At 51.0% G+C, this 18,925-nt stretch overlaps 2 protein-coding genes across 17 annotated transcripts in view; both read left to right on the top strand.

Annotated features, from left to right (window-relative positions):
* The window catches only part of PIK3R5 (phosphoinositide-3-kinase regulatory subunit 5), an 88,366-nt gene extending 82,477 nt beyond the window's left edge, over window positions 1-5,889 (top strand). For all 6 annotated transcript variants that reach the window (XM_077970349.1, XM_077970348.1, XM_015118589.3 and 3 more), the window contains 4 exons: window positions 2,605-2,698; window positions 2,773-2,855; window positions 3,475-3,587; window positions 3,706-5,889. In XM_077970349.1, coding sequence (XP_077826475.1) covers window positions 2,605-2,698; window positions 2,773-2,855; window positions 3,475-3,587; window positions 3,706-3,853 — 438 coding nt within the window. In that variant the 3' untranslated portion in view covers window positions 3,854-5,889. The remainder of the gene's footprint in view (window positions 1-2,604; window positions 2,699-2,772; window positions 2,856-3,474; window positions 3,588-3,705) is intronic.
* Window positions 5,890-16,681: 10,792 nt separating this feature from the next.
* PIK3R6 (phosphoinositide-3-kinase regulatory subunit 6) overlaps window positions 16,682-18,925 on the top strand; it is a 67,617-nt gene continuing 65,373 nt past the window's right edge. For 6 of the 11 annotated variants that reach the window (XR_013406093.1, XM_077970341.1, XM_077970337.1 and 3 more), the window contains exon 1: window positions 16,691-16,876. The gene's annotated coding sequence lies outside the window, so the exon portion shown is untranslated. Of the gene's footprint in view, window positions 16,877-18,925 lie in introns of all 11 variants that reach the window. The other 5 variants (XM_015118586.3, XM_077970343.1, XM_077970338.1 and 2 more) reach the window with 3 other exon arrangements.

Raw genomic sequence — 18,925 nt, 5'->3', positions numbered from 1 at the left:
TTGAGCAGGGAAGCCTAGGCCTCACTTTAGCTTGTCCAGAGGAGGGAGACAGACAAGAAATGAGGAAACAAAGAAATAGCCAAGATAATTCCAGACAGTGGCAAGTGATGACAAGGCAATAAAACAGCAGATGGACGGTGGCGTTGGGGCTGCGGTGCATTTGGCAGTGAAGAAGGTGGGCAGGAGGCACCAACACTCACTGCAGCCACATGCCAGGTGCTTGCTAGACATCTTCCATGGCCCAGGCACTGTTCTAGGCCCTGGAGCCTTCCTAAGAGTGAACAAAGGACTGACATGGTCCCAGGAGACATGCTGACCCCCTGGAGTGGGCGGTAGGCATTGGTTAGATGATGCACACGATGTAAAATTACAACTGTGACACACAGATGGAGGAGAGGGACACGGGATGTTCCTAAATGGTGAACTGAACCCAGTCAGGAGAGTTAGTAGTGAAGGCTTCCTTGAGAAGGGACCTGAGTTAATATTGGAGTGAAAACCAGGAGTTAATTAGGCCGAGAAGAGAGGTGAGTGCTCTTGCGGCAACAGGAACTGCATGTGCAAAGGCCCTGTGGTGGGAGGCAATGTGAACACCTCAAAGCACTCTGAAAGAAGATACCTGGGCTGGAGCAGAGACAGCCAGCGGGAACATGATGCCGAGGTGAGGCTAAAGAAATGGGGGAACCAGCATACCAAAAGCCTTGATTGCAGTGAAAGGAGTTTTTTCTTTTTCTTTTTCTTTTTTCTTTCTTTCTTTCTTTTTTTTCTTTTCTTTTCTTTTTTTTTTTTTTTGTTTTTTTTTTTTTTTTTTTGTTTTTTTTTTTTTTTTTTGAGACGGAGTCTCGCTCTGTCGCCCAGGCTGGAGTGCAGTGGCCTGATCTCAGCTCACTGCAAGCTCCGCCTCCCGGGTTCACGCCATTCTCCGGCCTCAGCCTCCCGAGTAGCTGGGACTACAGGCGCCCGCCACCTCGCCCGGCTAGTTTTTTTTTTGTATTTCTTAGTAGAGACGGGGTTTCACCGTGTTAACCAGGATGGTCTCGATCTCCTGACCTCGTGATCCGCCCGTCTCGGCCTCCCAAAGTGCTGGGATTACAGGCTTGAGCCACCGCGCCCGGCCTTTTTTTTTTTTTTTTTTTTTTTTTTTTTTTTTTTTTTTTTGACACAGTCTCACCCTGTTTATCAGGCTGGAGCGCAATGGTGCAATCTCAGCTCACTGCAACCTTCACCTCCCTGGTTCAAGCAATTCTCCTGCCTCAGCCTCCCGAGTAGCTGGGATTACAGGTGCCCGCCACCACACCCAGCTAATTTTTTGTATCTTTAGTAGAGACGGGGGTTTCACCATGTTGGCCAGGCTGGTGTCGAACTCCTGACCTCGTGATCCACCTGCCTTGGCCTCCCAAAGTGTTGGGATTACAGGCATGAGCCACCACCACGCCTGACCCAATGAAAGGAATTTTATCCTGGTCCTAAGAGCAGTGGATATCCATTAAGGAGGCTTACGTTTGTGACATGATCAGATCTGAGGCTTGGAAGCTCCCTCTGGCCGCTCTGTGGAGGAGAGGCTGGGAGGGTCCGCAGGTGATGCGGGAAGGCCAGTTAGGAGGCTGCTGCCATGGTCCAGAAGAGAAATGAGGGCAGCAGCCTGCACTAGGGTGGTGGTGGCGGAGCTGGGAAGGAATAGGAGACAGATGGGAGTGATGTAATCAGCAGGGCTCATGGGTGGGTTAGGAAAGGAGAGGCCAGACTCCTGGAATCGCGCCTCTGTGACTGGCAGCACCGTCTTCTCAGGTGAGGACCACGGGAAGAGACCCGGGTCCAGTTGGGGAAGATCCTGAGTTTGGATCGGGTCATATTATTGAGGTGGAGAGGCCTTGAGAGGTATAAGGAGACAGTGAGAATAGGCGGCTGGCTGAACGGGCCTGACTTTGTGGTGAATACGAAGATGGGTGGACAGCTGCTGTGGAAAAAGGTCACGGAGGAGACTCCTGAAGGGGGGAAGCAGGGAATACAAAGAGCAGAGGACCAAGGGGAGAGGCTTGAACCCTTCTTCATGATGAATGGTGGGCAGAGGGCGGCGATCCAGCAAAGCAGAGAGGCACCAGCCAGAGAGGCGCTAGGGAAAGCAGGAAGGTTCCATCACGAAAGCCCAGGAGAGGCTTTCAAGGAGGGGAGAGCCGAGAACTGTAAGGTCAAGTACGCTGAGGACCAACAAGTGTTCTTGGGTTTAACAACAAGGAGATCCCTGATGACAGAGACATTCACACAAAGACTTGAAGAGGGGGTTCGCGTCTGGCTGTGCCTGAAACAGCATGTCTGTGGGCCCGTCCCTTCCTCACTCTGGGCCCAGCAGGACCACCTCTGCAGGTGCTCTCAGCTCTTGTACCTTTCAACCTGGTCACAGAGGCTAGACCAAACCAGTGATGTGAGCTCCTACCTAGAGTCATCCAGGTCCATCCAGAGTGGCACAGGGGCCCTGGTGAATAAGAGAGAGCTTTCTGGGGACATGCTGACTAGAAGCAACCCCCTGTCACTGATGGGCCTTCAAAGAGAAGGTGGCAGGCGTGGGAGCCTCTGGACTCAGAGGGTCTGGCTATGCTGCATTTCCAGGGGGCTATCAGTGGACGAAGTCGCTGGAGCAACCTGGAGAAGGTCTGTACCTCCGTGAACCTTAACAAGGCCTGCCGGAAGCAGGAGGAGCTGGGTGAGTGGGGTGGGCAGGGTGGGGTCACAGTAGGGAGGTGCTCTGAGCCTGGCCTGAGTGCCCTTGCCCTTCAGATTCCAGCATGGAGGCCCTGACGCTAAACCTGACAGAAGTAGTGAAAAGGCAGAACTCCAAATCCAAGAAGGGCTTTAACCAGGTACCAGCTTCCCTGTCCTTCCAGCCATACCCTCAAGAGACTTATTGGAGCATGCATGTGCGTATGTGTGTACGTGTGTACGTCTGTGTGCACATGTATGTGTGTGCATGTGTGCACATGTACGTCCATGTGTGTACAGACGTGTGTGTGTGAGAGAGAGGAGAGGTGGGGGAGGAGAGGCAGAGTGAGGGGTGTGATGTGGGGATGTTTGAGGGGTGTGGAGTGTTGTGGGGTGTCGGGGAGGTAGGGGTGCCCTGTGAGAGGATGCATGTATGTAGAAAAGTTATGGGGTGGGTGCCAGGAGAGTCCTAAGACTCTGAGACCAAAGAAAGCAGGCTCTGCATCAGGGGACCTGGGGCTGCCCCAGTGAGGGCAGCAGGCAGGGCAGAGTCTCCTCAGGGGGCACTTGATTCTTCCAGATGCTGGAGAGGAGGCAGGGGCTGATGGAGGCCTCAGGCTCCCTCCCCTGACCTGGCCATTAACCCTGGAGCGCGGTCAGGCAAACCCCTGCCCTCCCACACCCCTAGAAGCAGATGGGCAGTTCTGAGAGAAAGAACTGCCAGGGGCTGCCAGTGTTGCGCAGCCAGGGATTCGGGGCTGACCTGGACCTTCCTTCCAGATTAGCACATCGCAGATCAAAGTGGACAAGGTGCAGATCATCGGTTCCAACAGCTGCCCGTTCGCTGTGTGCCTGGACCAGGATGAGAGGAAGATCCTGCAGAGTGTAGTCAGGTAGGAAAGGGGCGTCCCAGGGAGGGGAGCAGTTTCTGCTCCCACCAACCCAGAGGCTTGGAAGGAGCTGGAGGGATGGGGGCTTGCTCTGATCCCTGGCCCCTGCCCTGCCCCACAGATGTGAGGTTTCACCCTGCTACAAGCCGGAGAAGAGCGACCTCTCCTCGCCAACCCAGAGGCCTCCCGACCTGCCGGCCCAGGCCGCGCCTGATCTCTGCTCCCTTCTCTGCCTGCCCATCATGACTTTCAGTGGAGCTCTGCCCTAGTGTGGGCCCAGCACCAGACTGGACAGAAGCCCTGGGGCAACCTCCTCTGTGAGCCCTCCGGGACAGTCCTTGTCTGTGGAGAACGGAGTGGTCCTGTGCAGAGACAGTCCCACTGTGGGTCCTGCAATGGGCAGGGTGTGGGGGTACAGGGTTTCTGGGGTCTCAGCGTTCTGGGAAAGGAACAGCTATCAGGGAGAGAAGGGCCAGACCCCATAGCCTCTCAGATTCCTCGCAGTAGAAGGAGAAGAATGGATAAATTGACCTCCGAAGTCCCTGACCATTAGCATGGTCTAGGATGCTTTCTAGAAGGAAGATCTGAGGCTCTGGTGCTCAGGGGGATGGCTTGGGCCTTTTCGCTCAACCTTGGTTGAGCCTACCCCTTACTTTGTCAAAGACTTGAGGACCCTGTATGTCTGGAGTTCAGTCCCCTCCTCTCTGGGGGCTCAGGTGACTGAAATGTGGATGAAATATTTCTCTACTTCAAGACCACCTCTCCCTCCAAACACACACACACACACACACACACACACACACACACACACACCCCAACAATTTCTCTCTGTCAGGTTTCCTGATTCTCTGGAAGAACAGCACTAATGCTGCACCTGTCTACTCTTAGAACCCAGCACAGATTCTCTCTTGATCTCCTTTTTGGATCTGAGATTCTTGGAAGACAGTATAGGCTGAAATTCAGTAGCAGCTCCGTTCTAGCTAAATCACCAGAGGAAGTTAATTACCTTTGAGCCTCCATTTCCTCAGCACTAAAATGGAGTGGAGAGTTGGGGTGGAAATAAGACATCCTGAAAAGGTGAAATTGTCTGCAAAGCACCTAGCCCAGCGCTGAGCTCCCAGTAGGTGCTCAGTAAAGCTTAGCACCTGACTTTCTGAACACCGATTCCTCCTGTTTGGAGCCACTGGGATACTCTCACCTCCGTTGGGATGCTCCTCACTCCTTCCCAGTTCATGGCTGAGGCAGAACCCAGACTGAAGGGGGAAGAGACGTTCCAGACATTCCAGAGACCTTCATCAGGGTAAGGGGTGGGCTGCTCAGGGGCCCCACCCTTCAGCCCCTTCTGTATCACATTGGCCCTCCCACTCCCATCTCAATCTTTGTGTGCAAAATCTTCCATGCCCGCAAATTCACTGGCACTCTTCTGGCACCTGGGCAAGATCCCAGAACAGAGGATGGAGTGACCGGTCTCACAGAGCTTAGTGCCCAACTCAGGGGAAATGGCACTGGTGCCTGGGACATGGTCAGCCTAGGACAGGACATGAGAGTCTAAGATTCAAAGAGAGCAGCTTGAAGTGGTTTAAGAAGCTAGAAACCAACGTGGACTAGAGAGATGGGGCAGAAGTCAAGACCAGGGTTTGGACTGACAGACGTGGAGAAAGCAGCCATGGAAGCGTGAACTGTATCGCACACAAAGTCCCTCTTCCCCTCCTCCTAACTCATTATGCCTAAAAGGTCTTACATGAAATTCCAGCCCAGAGTACTCATGACTTGAGAGATGTGGACAGAGCCAGCTTCTACCTTGCCTGGCCATTTCTCCCGTCTTTTTTTTTTTTTTTTTTTTTTTTTTTTGACAGAGTCTCGCTCTGTCGCCCAGGCTGGAGTGCAGTGGTGCAATCTCGGCTCACTGCAAGCTCCGCCTCCTGGGTTCACGCCATTCTCCTGCCTCAGCCTCCCGAGTAGCTGGGACTACAGGTGCACGCCGCCACGCCCGGCTAATTTTTTGTATTTTTAGTAGAGACGGGGTTTTACCGCATTAGCCAGGATGGTCTCAATCTCCTGACCTCGTGATCCGCCTGCCTCGGCCTCCCAAAGTCCTGGGATTACAGGCGAGAGCCACCGCGCCCGGCCTCTCCCCTGTCTTAATATCTGCTCTTGCTCTAAGCTCCAGAAGAGTGGCAGGCCATGTATCTTCAATACTTTTTTGCTGTACGGGCAGGTTGTCCTGTTACATGATCAACAGATGTCCAGGAATTAATGGGTGGAATTTAATATTTTTGTCCAATAAAACTTGATTTGTCTTATATCTAATGACCAATAGTTATTTTGCTGCATGACACCTGCTAGTTGGACAGTTTATATAGATCATTTTATTTATACCAGAAACAAGCTTTATAGGGGATTGTTTTATTTCTCCTTTTGTAATTTTCCACCCTATAGAAAATATATTTGGGTGAAAATTTTCCCCAATACTGTTCTGCTTAAGCCTCATCATACTCACCGACCCACAGAACAAAATATCCTACACCTAAGGACTCAACATTTGGGGTTTCTTGTGCCACTTCACTTGAGAAATATACACCCATATATCCATCTGTTCCCTGTACCCCAAGCCCCAGGGAGGAGATGGGCCTCAGGCTGTTGCTGTTGGTGGTGGTGGCAGAGTGGATCCCGGACCTACCATGCAGCTGAGAGCGAGGGAAGAGAGCTCAATAATGGCCCTCTGAATCTGGGACTGCCTTTAGACTTGGGTGATAAGGAGGGAGAGAAGAAGTGGAGGGATGGTAGAGGACACCTGTGGTTTGGGAGAGGGAGGTAAGTACCAGGTTCCCAGAACGCTATTCAGGATGGAGAGAGAAAGAACTGTCAGCTGGTTCAGCTCTGCATCAGCTGGCTATTGCAAACAATGAAGCACGCCTTCAATTCAGGGGACTAAGTCTCCGATCGTTTGTTCTCGCTCATGCATCTAGAGGTCATCTAGGGACCAGCTGATCTAGGTGGTTCAGGTGGTTTGACTTAGGCCCCGAGTGGTTTGGCTCCAAGCTGCAGGATGGGTGCAGACCTGCTTAGTTGGCCTCTCAGACATATTGGACCAGCCTGAGAGGCCAGCAGAGGCACGCGATGCCTCCTAGGAATGGAGCCTGGAACGGGAACAATATTCCTTCTGCCAATAATTGGCTAACACTGAGGAAGCACATCAACCCGCAGACTTAATAAACCCAGCAAATTTTACACAGGAAATTTGACACAGGAATCTCCACACAAGAAAAAAAAACAAACCAAAATCACATGAGAAGTGCACTTTACCTTTGATGTTCTTTCCATAACTCCAGTCTAATCAAGAGAAAAAAACATCATATAAACCCAGACTATGGGACCAGATAACCTGACCAGTACTCTCTTAGTGTCACGAAAAATAAGGAAAGACTGAGAAACAGACAAAAAGAGAAGGAGTAAACCTGAAAACTAAGCAGTGGACACTGGCTTGAATCCTGAACATTAATCCAAAAACTGGTAAAATCTCAATACAATCTGGAGTTTAGTTTTTTTTTTTCTTAAACCACACACACACACACACACACACACACACACACACCCCGCTTACTGTCAAACTTCGAAAGAAAAAAATGTAATGAGAAAATATTAAAGACAGAGGAAAATAATACACTTTATCTTCAAAGTAGCAACAATTAAACTGAGAACTCCCTCCTTCAACAGAAACAATGGAAGCCAGAGATGATGAAATGATGTCTTTAAAGTATGAGGGGAAAAAACAAACCTACTAACCTGGAATCATACACCCAGAACTGTCTGATAATTACTTTTTAAAAAAATCTTATAAACTGCAGCGGCCAGGTTTGGTGGCTCATACCTCTAATCCCAGCACTTTGGTAGGCCAGGCGGTGGATCACAAGGTCAGGAGATCGAGACCATCCTGGCTAACACAGTGAAACCCCGTCTCTACTAAAAATACAAAAAAAAATAGCGGGGCGTGGTGGCGGGCACCTGTCGTCCCAGCAACTCGGGAGGATGAGGCAGGAGAATAGCGTGAACCCGGTAGGCAGAGCTTGCGGTGAGCCGAGATCGCGCCACTGCACTCCAGCCTGGGTGACAGAGCGAGACTCCATCTCAAAAACAAAACAAAACAAACAAACAAAAAAAACAAAAAAACTTATAAACTGCTCACAAGGGACACAGTTTAAAGATAACATCACAGAAAGGTTGAAAGCAAAAGGACGGAAAGAATCACACCATGCAAAACCAGACCAAAAAACCTGGTGTTAATACACTAATATCCAAAGATTTAACAGCAGAAGCATTATGGAAAATAAAGAGGAAGATTTCATAAAGATTAAGGAGTCCAACAAAAGGTATTACAGTTATAAAGCTATATACACCAAATAACAATGGGAAATTATATATAAATATAAATATATGTAACTATATATAAATATAAACTATATATAAATATAAATATAAAACAAAAATTGACAGAATTAGATGTCTCCATAACCACAGCGGTCAACATGCCTCTCTCAATAGCTGATAGAACACATAGACAAAAAAAATTAATAGAGATATACAAGATCTGGACAACACAATTAGCAAATTTGTTGTTATTGAAATTGATAGAACATTGTGGTGCGATCTCGGCTCACTGCAACCTCCATCTCCTGGGTTCAAACGATTCTCCTGCCTCAACCTCCCAAGTAGCTGGGACTACAGGCACCCGCCACCACACTTGGTTCATTTAAAAAAATTTTTTTAGTAGAAACGGGGTTTCACCATGTTGGCCAGGCTGGTCTCGAACTCCTGACCTCAGGTGATCCATCCACCTCGGCCTCCCAAAGTGCTGGGATTACAGGCGTGAGCCACCGCGCCCAGACAGAAGATTCTTTAAACCATACTTCACAAAAATCACTGGCCGACCTAAGAATGGATCCCCCATTGGTCAGACACATACCCTGGATACAATCACCATGATCTGTAGGCGAATCCATGGGCCAAGTGATTATAGACTAAAGGGGCTGTGAGCCAGAATGTCTCATCCAGTCCATAAGCTTTTGTAATCCGAGTCATTGAACACTGAGGAAAGGGGCCAGGGTAGGGGACTGAAACTAGAATGCTTACTGGGTCCTGCTGTTGGCAGATGAAGAGAAAGGAGGAGGCTGTCCTTTTCAGCACCCCACCCTCCTCCTCAAGGTGGCCCCTCTTCCGTGTGGTACCTCAGCATGAGCTCAGGAGCTGGCCATAAACTTGAAGACTCTCACCGCCCACTACTCAGAGTGGAATTACTCCTGCCCTAGGGGTGTTGACCTCCTAGTCTTGCCATCCCTGGAATGGGTATATTTCTCCAGCTTTGGAAGGAGATGGGTGTCTCCCTTTGCCACTTCCTGCTTCCTAAAAGGCTGGGCAGGCCTCCGTTAGGGGGACCAAAATCAAGCTGTGCACTGCGGGTCTCAGGGTGTGGGGCCGTAGAAGGGAGAGCTCTCTCGGCCCCCAGTTCCGTCATTCCTTCCTGCACCTGCTGGAACCCCTGTGGCCCCACATTTCCTCCGCTCCCTTTGCCGGATGCGGCACTCTCTCAGGCCAAACCTTGGATCACAGGGAGGGCAGGGAGGAGCGGGAGCACTCAACCTTGGAGTGATCCTGGCCGCCTCACAGTGTCTCCAAGCCTCGGTTCCCTGCCTGTGAAAATGACACGGTGTCTACTTTCCAGGGAGTGTGTAGGGCTTATCAGGGGATGCAATGTGAAAGGGGATGACGCTGCTGAGACTGTAGTCCAGGTAGCCTGCCCAGCCCCAGGGCTCCCTGTGAGTAGAAGCCTTACCGAGAAGGGGGCTCCTCCAGACACAATGGCTTACACCTCTTTGTTCTCCTCAGGCAGCTGGGAGCTTCCTCTAGGGGCCGGAAGGTAGTGGTCTATCACCATCTTCACACCTCTCCCTGAAGTCCCTGGCATCCCAGTCGTGTCTCCACCAGGAGAAAGGGCTCTAAGCAGAGGCAGCACAGTTTTCAGCCCCGGCAGGTCCAGGCACACCCGAGATGCTGTGTGGACCCAGCCTGCCTGGTGCCTGCCCTGGGCCTTCAGACTGCCCCTCCCTCATTGCCACACTGCCACCCACTCCAGCACCGGGAATGTTCACAGCTTCCCTGGGAAAAGGGCTCCCCCGTTTTCTTGAGGAAGAATCCACTTCCTTCTTTCCCCAAGTCTCTGAATCCTTCTCTTTCTTCCCCCAACCCTACCAGTAAAATCAGGGTAAAGGAAACGCGTGCTGGGAAAGGGTGCCATCCCCCATCCCTCTGGAGGCAAAGTGAGGCAGGTGGCAGACTCCGTCCCCAGGCGTGCCAGCTTATTTCTCTCTGTTCTGTGTGTAGGCATGCCTATGTCCTGGCTGGGACCACAGCCCCGGAGACTCTGAGTGTGGGCTCCCTGGAGACATGGCTGTGATCACAGCAGACGCATGTGTCTGCCCCTCTTTGCACAGGGGGAGTGGGAAGGAATGGCGCTTGTTCGAAGGATCTCAGCTATTTCGAGCTCAAAGGTGCAGCGTCTCAGTCATTGCCACCTGCACAGGGCATCACCTGTGAATGTCCGCGTCGAGTGAACTGAGCTATCAGCAGTCACTTTCAGCACTTACTGAGCACGTGTCAGGCGCTGCTCTGTGTGCTTTACGTGCTTATGTTAACTTGTTTGTGCCGCAACCCCATGAGCTAGGCACAATTATGCCCCCTTTTACAGGCAGGGAAACTGAGGCAGAGACAGGTAACTTGTCCAAGGTCACCGAGACAGTAAAAAGGGGAATCCAGGATTTAAGCACAGACAGGTGGGCTCCGGAGTCCCTGCGCTTAACCACTAATCTCTGCTGCTCTGTGGAACCTCTCGTGGGTGGTGGCTAAGCTGAGGCCGTGAAAAGGATCACACAGATGTCTGAGAAGGATGGCTTCATTTCTAATGGATCGCTGGAGACGCTCTGATGGTTTCAAAATAGAAACTGTGTTCACACACCCTCAGGAATGGTGGGAGTGGCAGGGGTGGAAAAGTTGGCGGGGGCATAGAGGAGGAGCGGAAGCTGGGGCCGGACTGGGTTGGCGGGACTCCAAGCTGGTCTGCACTGACCACTGCTGAGGGGAGGGCAGTCAGGAAGGAAGCCCTCAGTGAATGGTGAATGTCGCTCCTGGCTCCAGAGTGGACTGAAGGGGGTCCCCCGAGACCTCTGGGGAGGAGGAGGGAGGGAGCGGAGCAGCCCCCACCCCCACACACCCAAGGAAGGGGCCCTTGCAACCAGGGACCAGAGACCTTCTCTGAGCGAAACTGTAGCCGAAAGTCTCTGAGGCCAGAACAGAATAGTTTTGGGGCTGAGAAAGCTGAGGAGGGCTTTGCACACCCAATCTGCAGCCCTTCAGGTTACAGAGGAGGAAACTGAGGCCCAGAGACTGGGAGAGGCCTGCACAGGGTCACACAGAGTGAGAAGCACGTGCCAGGATGAGGGCCCAGCCAGGTGGCTTGGCTTACTTTTGGGGGTGTGTCTCAGAGTGTGTGTGTGTGTGTGTGTGTGTGTGTGTGTGTGTGAGTGAGTGCGTGTGTGGTCCTGCACATATGTGTGGAGGGCAGGCAATTTGCATAAATAATGAGAAGTTGGAGTCTTTTCGTTTTCGCACTGATCTCCTGGTTGACCCCAGCCATCTTGATTTGTTCCACTTCCTGGTGTGAGTTCATTTGGGAGAAGAAAATGGAGAGGGTGATATACATATCATGCAGATCAAGAGACTCCTAACACCTCCCCAGCTCAGCTCCGCCAGCAAAAGCGTGTCTAAGGAGGAACCTGTGGTATTAGGGGCTGAGGGAGAGGAAGCAGGGGTCTACTTGGTCTCCCTCTCAAGGCAGCCATGAGAACAGGGGAAATGAGAAGAGACCAGGCCCCACCCTTCACGGCAACCCCAAGATGTCTGCCCTCTCACACCATCCCAGAGCTGCCAGTACCAAGGAGTTTGGGAGAGGGGACAGTTGCACCTGCAAAAGAGAAGGAGGAGGTCACAAGGTTTTCTTCACCAACTAAAGGATGGCTTTCGGAAGAGGGAGTGACTGATTTTCTCTGTGTCCTTCCCATTTTGAACCCTGTAAATGTGTGACTAGTCCAAACAAAAATGTACACTTATATTTAAGGAAAGAATGCAGTTGATCCTTATGCACTGATATGTCGTGATCTTCCAGTAAACAAAGCAAGTTGAAGAGCAGTTTCTATGGCGCTTATGTGTATAAACCATCCCAGGCGATTTACCATGGTTACCAGTGGGTGGGAGGGTAAAGAAATTGGGAATGGGGAGGAGAGAGACTCTCCTGTTTAACTCTTAGGTTCCTACAATGCTTGAGTGTTTTTATAATGGAAATATATTTATGGATTACCTAACTAGTTTTTGTTGTTGTTGTTGTTTGTTTGTTTGAGACGAAGTCTTGCTCTGTTGCCCAGGCTGGAGTGCAATGGCACAATCTTGGCTCACTGAAACCTCCGCCTCCCAGGTTCAAGTGATTATCCTGCCTCAGCCTCCCGAGTAGGTGGGATTACAGGCGCTGGCCACCATGTCCAGCTAATTTTTGTATTTTCAGTAGAGATGGGGTTTCACCACATTGGCCAGGCTGGTCTCGAACTCCTGACCTCAGGTGATCCACCTGCCTCGGCCTCCCAAAGTGCTGGGATTATAGGCATGAGCCACCATGCCTGGCCTACTTGACTAGTTTTTTAAACTTTACAGCTTAACGAAAAAAGAACATTGATGGCATTTAAAATCAAAACTTCCCCACCACCACCAAAAAGAAGAAGAATGGCTGAGAGGGTGACTGGTTGGATATGAAGCATAAATCTGCTTCTTCTATCACACCAATTAGCCCTGATTCTGCATGCACCCTGCCAAATAACACTGATGGAAGTAAAGGATGGAAGATTCCCGAAGTGTGCACTGTTCCTCCCTTTCTACAGCCACAGCAGACAGTACTAGTTGATTACAGATTTCCAGGGCAATGCTGATGCTACTGGTCCAGGCATTACCCTTAGGGAACCACTGGCTTAGAGCATAATGCTGTCCTGCCTGCCCCTGGACCGTGGGCAAGAGCTGGAGGGACTGCACCAGAGGCAGAGGTGCCCTGGAGGTGGGTACTGCCTGTGCCACTACCTTGGCCTTCCTGGACTGAGGTCAAGTGATTCAGGATTCAGGCTGGCTCAGCCTACAGATCTTCCTGGGGTCGGGTGGGAAGTCCTAGGACTGGGGGGTCCTTGGTTGGAGTCTCACCTCCACCAGGGATGTGAGCTTTTAAACTTGACCTATCTGTATAACTGTACCTGACTCATGAGGTGATTGTTTAAACGAAGCAAAATGTGTTTTCCTAACAGCTCTTTTCTGGTTTATTACCTTTCACAGATTTCTAAAAATGGGACCTGCCAACCAGAGAGCCATCTGTGTGGGTGGTGGTGATGAGTTTGGGGTAGAAAAATGAGGAGCTGGCCGGGCGTGGTGGCTCACGCCTATAATCCCAGCACTTTGGGAGGCCAAGGCGGGCGGATCACAAGGTCAGGAGATCGAGACCATCCTGGCTAACACGGTGAAACCCCGTCTCTACTAAAAATACAAAAAAATTAGTCGGGCATGGTGGCGGGCTCCTATAGTCCCAGCTACTCGGGAGACTGAGGCAGGAGAATGGTGTGAATCCGGAATGCGGAGGTTGCAGTGAACCGAGATGGGGCCACTGCACTCCAGCCTGGGCAACAGAGCAAGACTCCATCTCAAAAAAAAAAAAAAAAAAAAAAAAAAAAGAGAGAGAGAGAGAGAGAAAAATGGGGAGTTAAGAATTGGAATGGAATTGAAGTGTTCTAAATGCACGTCAAAGACAATTCAGGTATGTCTGTGAAAAAATCCGAGATGGAGGAACCAGCACTCGTGAGTCAGGGTCATGTGGAGAGAAGAGAGAAAGGAAAAAGCACAAAACTCCACCATATTCCAGGCTGCCCGCTCCCATGGCACGGCTTCGAGGAGGGACGTCGGGATCCTCTGAACTATCCACAGCGGATTTTTGAATAGTTTGCCAAGAGATGTGTGATGTACTCTCCCTTCATCCTCCCACATAATCTTTAGTAAAATCGACTTTGCTTATTAGTATTACATGTAAGTGGATTCCTTAGAAAACAGAAATGACAAATTCTGCTGCCTTCAATGCTGAATAATCCCAGAGCAGGTCCCCTGGTGGGCGGCACTGCAGGCGAGGACACAAGCGACCCTGGGGGCCTCCTGTTCTAAGCAAGTAATTCTTGCCTGACTCCAATACTGTGGTCCTGCAGACCTCCCCAATGCCAGTATCTGGCCCCCCTCACCCATGGCTCAGTCCGCAGTGGCAAGAATATTTAATTTTGGTTTAAAGTTCTCAGTGGCTTTGTCATGGACTGGAAAATGGATGAGGATGGAATAGAAGCAGTGGTTCATCTGTAGAGAAAGTAACTTTGTAACCCCAAGGCGAGTTATGTGAACAGACTTCCAAACACCCGGGCTGAGATAGAGGAACCCGAGGAGAGGCCATTGCAGCTATGCCCAGAAGGGTTACCAGGAGTGGGGACCCTCACTTGGCAGAGGAGGGTGGCAGAGGGAGGAGGAGGAGGAGTGGCAATAGATGGTGAGCCTTCTGCTTCTGTATCTTGGGCATTGATCATTCTGGGGGGGTCTTTGCCTCCATTAGCTGACCAGGTCGTCTGAGACCTAGTACAATGAAACCAGGGAACCCTAATTTTTACAGTTCTGATGCTGATGGATCGTTTGCCTTTTGGCAGGGAAACAGGGGGCTGCTCTTGGGAGATTGGCGCAGATGAGAAACCTGGTAAGAGCACAGCCTGGAAAACTCAGATTAAGCAAATCCTAAGAACATGGTCTGGAGAGGAATGACATGGCTGGAATTGGTCAAAGGGGTAGTGCCGCCTTGCCTTGGTGATGGTAGGGACGGTGCACTGGGGGCCGTGGGGGAACTGGGTCCTTCCTATTGTCACCTCCTCCTCCCACTGTCCTTTGTTCCTGGCTGGCTATCAGCAGTGTGCACTCAAAAATGAAAGCACCCTAGCTCTTCTTTGCAAGGGACAGCTCTGGGGGCTCTCTATGGTCACCAAGCTGCCCCCTCCATGGCTACCAGAGCCAATGCAGCTGCAGAAATGGCAGCTGATGATAAGGCAGCAATGCACCCACAAGAAGTGACCTCAGCTTGTGATTTCCGATTCAGTTAAAGTCAAGGCTGATAAGGAGAGGGGCTGCCCAGGGTGGCCACACTGCCCGGGTGCTGCTGAGTCTGGAACCTGCAGGGGCTGAGTTCTTGGTCCTTTATTCTGTCCTAGGCATATTCATTTCCTTCATTCAGTCACCCATTTGCTTCACAAATAAGCCAAGCATTCTCTTAACACTCTTTCACCCTGTGATGGATGGAATAATGAACAACACCCTAGCCCCTGCTCCTTCAGAACTCACTGAGGGAGGGAGGAGGAACAAGGCAGACATGTGAGCTGAGAATATTAATACGAAGATGCGAGATAGAATGTGACTTCAGTCACATGAAGGGGACAGAAAAGAAGCAGCTGTGGGAGGAAGGCATAGCTGTAGAGTAAATGATTTACATTTCTGGACTTTTTTTCCAAATAGCTTCCTCTGCAAAATGAGGGGTCAGCATAGAACCTAGTCAAGCCCCTACAGAAAAAGATCAGTGACTTCACAGCCCCCAAAGCTCTTTAGGTTGAGTTAAGTGACAAACTCCAACAGGCTTAATCCAAAAAAGAATGGAATTTATTGGATCATATACAATGAACAGTCCAAGAGTAGATTTAGCACCAGAATTTCAGGCATAGCTGGATCCAGCACTCAAACCATGCTGTCAGTAATCTGTCACTTTCTAGAGCCATTTACCCATTAGGCCCAACGGGATGACAGCACAGGATCTGTGAGTTTTTTGAAGCTCTAGAAATGTGTCAGAGACTCTCCCAAACAGTGTTTGGCTTCAAAATGTGAAAAAAAGAAAGAAAATGACAAAATAGCAAATGTGTCACCATGCAGTTGATCGACTTCCCCCAGAAGCTCTACTGTCCCTGCCAAGCACTGCTGTCTCCTAATTGCCAAGGACAGCAGATGCTTTTTCATTCTCTTCACCTGTGTCCTCTCTGCAATCATTCACATTGTTGACCATCATCTCCTCCTTGGCATTCTGTCTTCTGCCAGCGTCCCTGGCACTCCACTTTCTTCCTGCCTCTTAGGCTTGCTTTTTGTTCTTCTCTGATAAATAACAAATGACAAGGGGTGAGCCAGGAGAAGGGCTGGGAAGCGGTTCCCACAGCCTGGATCGTTAAGAGACTGCAGTACTTCTGGGAGGGGCTGGAGTGAGGGATAAAGCATGAGGTTGGAGTTTAGGGAGGGACCAGGTCAAGCAGGGTCTGGCAAGTCACAATGAGGAGTTTGGTCATTCTCTTTAAAGTAATAAGGAGCCATTGAAGGTTGTAGCAGGACTGTAACATGAAGAAATTTGTGTTTCACTCTTAGAGACCTTTGGTTGTGGGGTGAAGGACCTCAGGCTATTGTGGTGTTTCAGGAGAAAGATCATGGTAGTCAGGTGAAACAGTGACAGCCATAGGGAGGGAAGAAAGTGGAGGATTCATGAGCTATTGACAGGGCTTGGTGCAGTTTAGACGTAACAGGTGAGGGAGAGGGAGGCGTTGATGACACTGAGGTTGCTGATTCTGAGGCGGGAAACAGAGAAGTGAGCTTAGAGGGGGAAATGATGAGCTCAGTTTGTACCTGTTGAGATGGAGGTGCTTGAGGGACACCTGACTGGCCATGTCCAGGAATGGGGGATGGTTGGTGAGTCTGGAGCTTGAGAGAGAGGTCAGGGCTCCCTGCATCAATCCCTCCCCCGTCAACACCAGAGGGAGTCTCTTGGGAGGTGTCCCTCCCGTACCATAAAATTGGTCGCATTTGATCAGAATAAAGGACCTCCAGTGACCATGGGTGACCACAGATGCTTCTTTAGAAAGCAGTCTCACAGCAGAACGCATTCTGGGAGGAGCTTCGAGGGCCACAAGGAAGGGGAAGGAAGAGGAGGGGACAGAGCTGTGAGACATCGAGCTTTCCTCTGCAGATCTGAAGAGCACAGTCAAGACCACAGACACCCGTGGAGGCCCTCCCAAGACATCTGCTTCTCTGGGACTGGGGGCCTTGCACAGGACTGTAAGGAGTTGGTTGAAGGACTTGGGGAGCCCAGAAGCTACCACTGAGCCAAGGTAAGTGCTGGCTTGGATGGAGCTCGCCAGGCAGGCAGATCTGAGCAGAACAGACAGAGGGGCGGAAAGGAGGGAGCTGGAAGGGGAGCCCTGAGGGGGCTGAAACACCCCTGGCTCTTATTTACCCAGGCTCGGGGCTGCCATGGCCACCTTTCTGAGAAGGGTGACCTCAGACACTGCAGGGTAACTCTGCCAAGTCAAGACTGTTTCATCCCATTTTCACAAGAAGAAAGGACACAGGACCCTGTAAGAAGGATTCTCCTTTCTTCTGGAATCCTGTACATGCCGTTAATAATAGGACTAATGATTTATGCCCGTGCTGCAGAGTACACTCATTTTCCCATTTGATTCTCACCAGCAGTTACAGGTTGACTGGATAAGTGTTTTAGTGCCATTTTATAGGACAGAAGACTGAGGCATGGGGAAATGAAGCAATCTGCCAAAGATTGCAGAATGGGGTAGCAAGGAGCAAGACTCAATGTGAAACATCTGGGTCTCAGTCCGTGCCCTTTCTGGGACATCATCCGTCCATCACTTTCCTGGGGAATTTGGTGACAGTCATGCCGGTCTGGCCGATTCTCTCCCTACACACGAATCGGGTATCTTCTATGTGTGCCAGCATCTGACCGAGGCCTGGTCTCTGTCCTTGAGGAGCTGACTGCCCGCAAAGAGGGTCTGAACACAGCTGCGAGTGACCAACCCAGAAAGTAATACCTGCCAGGGTCCTCAGCGAGCCAGGCAGTGTGTGGTGGGTGCAGGATGAAAGAGAGAGACTGCAGGGTATGGGCTCAGGGAGGTTCCCATGGAAGGTGGCTCCTGGCTGAGGCTCAAGGGAGGATCTGGTGTGCAAAGAGGTGGCAAGAGGCACCCCAGCAATGGGGAGCAAAGTGTGCAAACCCCCAGAGGCAGGAAAGCAGGTGGGAAAGTCAGGTGTTGGGGGGAGCACAGCTAGAAGGGGTGTGTGTCTGCTACTGGGGGGTGTACAGAGCACTCACGGGTCGGTCCTTTGTTGTTGTTGTTGTTGTTGTTGTTGTTGTCGTCGAGACAGAGTCTCACTCTGTCACCCAGGCTGGAGTACAGTGGCGTGATCTCAGCTCACTGCAACCTCCATCTCCTGGGTTCAAGCGATTCTCCTACCTCAGCCTCCCGAGTAGCTGGGACTACAGGCGCGCACCACCACACCTGGCTAATTTTTTGTGTTTTCAGTAGTAATTTTTTGTATTTTCACCGTGTTAGCCAGGATGGTCTTGATCTCCTGACTTTGTGATCCGCCCACCTCGGCCTCCCAAAGTGCTGGTATTACAGGCACGAGCCACCGTGCCCGGCACGGTCCATTTATTTATTTAGCTCTAAGTGGTTTTCAAATATCATCTCATTTAGTCTCATGACAAGCCTGTGAGGTAGGCATTGTTGTCAAGTCCCCTTTAAGATAGGGAAACTGAGGCACGGAGGTTTTAAGCAAGCAGCTCAAGTTGCCCTATGGACAGGATTGGAATGCCACCTGCCTGGCCACCATGCCCCGCTGCCTCCCATTAGAACCTGCTGTGGGCCCTCTACTGTCTCCACGCAAGTGCTTCAGCTGACATGGTGGCTGCAGATGCCAAGCTGCAGTCGTCGCCCTCTGCTCCCTGTTGCATTCGGGCCCCATCAGATCCCGTCAAGCTTCCCTGCCCCTGGGAACAATGCTCCCCCACCCCACCCCACTGGCTCTTTCATATCCAGGTGTTTCCTTCCGGTCAGAAGCAGACACAGCTGAGGAAACAGGCCTGTCCCTGTCCACAGGGGCCAGCCCGGGCAGCAGGACCCTCACCTCCCGGTCACTTGGGAATCTGAAAAGTAGACCTCATGGGGGCAAGGGCTAAAGGTTGAGGGGCCCCCTCAGGACCCAGAGCTCTGTCTTCTCACTCCCTTACTCCCTCACTGCCAGCTCACTCACCACACGCTCTGATCCAAAACAAAAAACAAAAACACAGCTATGGTGTCTGGTAAGCCTGAGCTGCCCCTGAAACCCTGAGGGCATGAGGCAGCTGTGGTGGGAGAAGAGGGGAG

This window comes from Macaca mulatta, chromosome 16 (assembly GCF_049350105.2).
Source record: "Macaca mulatta isolate MMU2019108-1 chromosome 16, T2T-MMU8v2.0, whole genome shotgun sequence".
NCBI classification, from domain to species: domain Eukaryota; kingdom Metazoa; phylum Chordata; class Mammalia; order Primates; family Cercopithecidae; genus Macaca; species Macaca mulatta.
Note: the sequence above shows the minus strand (reverse complement) of the source record. Positions and strands in the feature narration are given on the sequence as shown.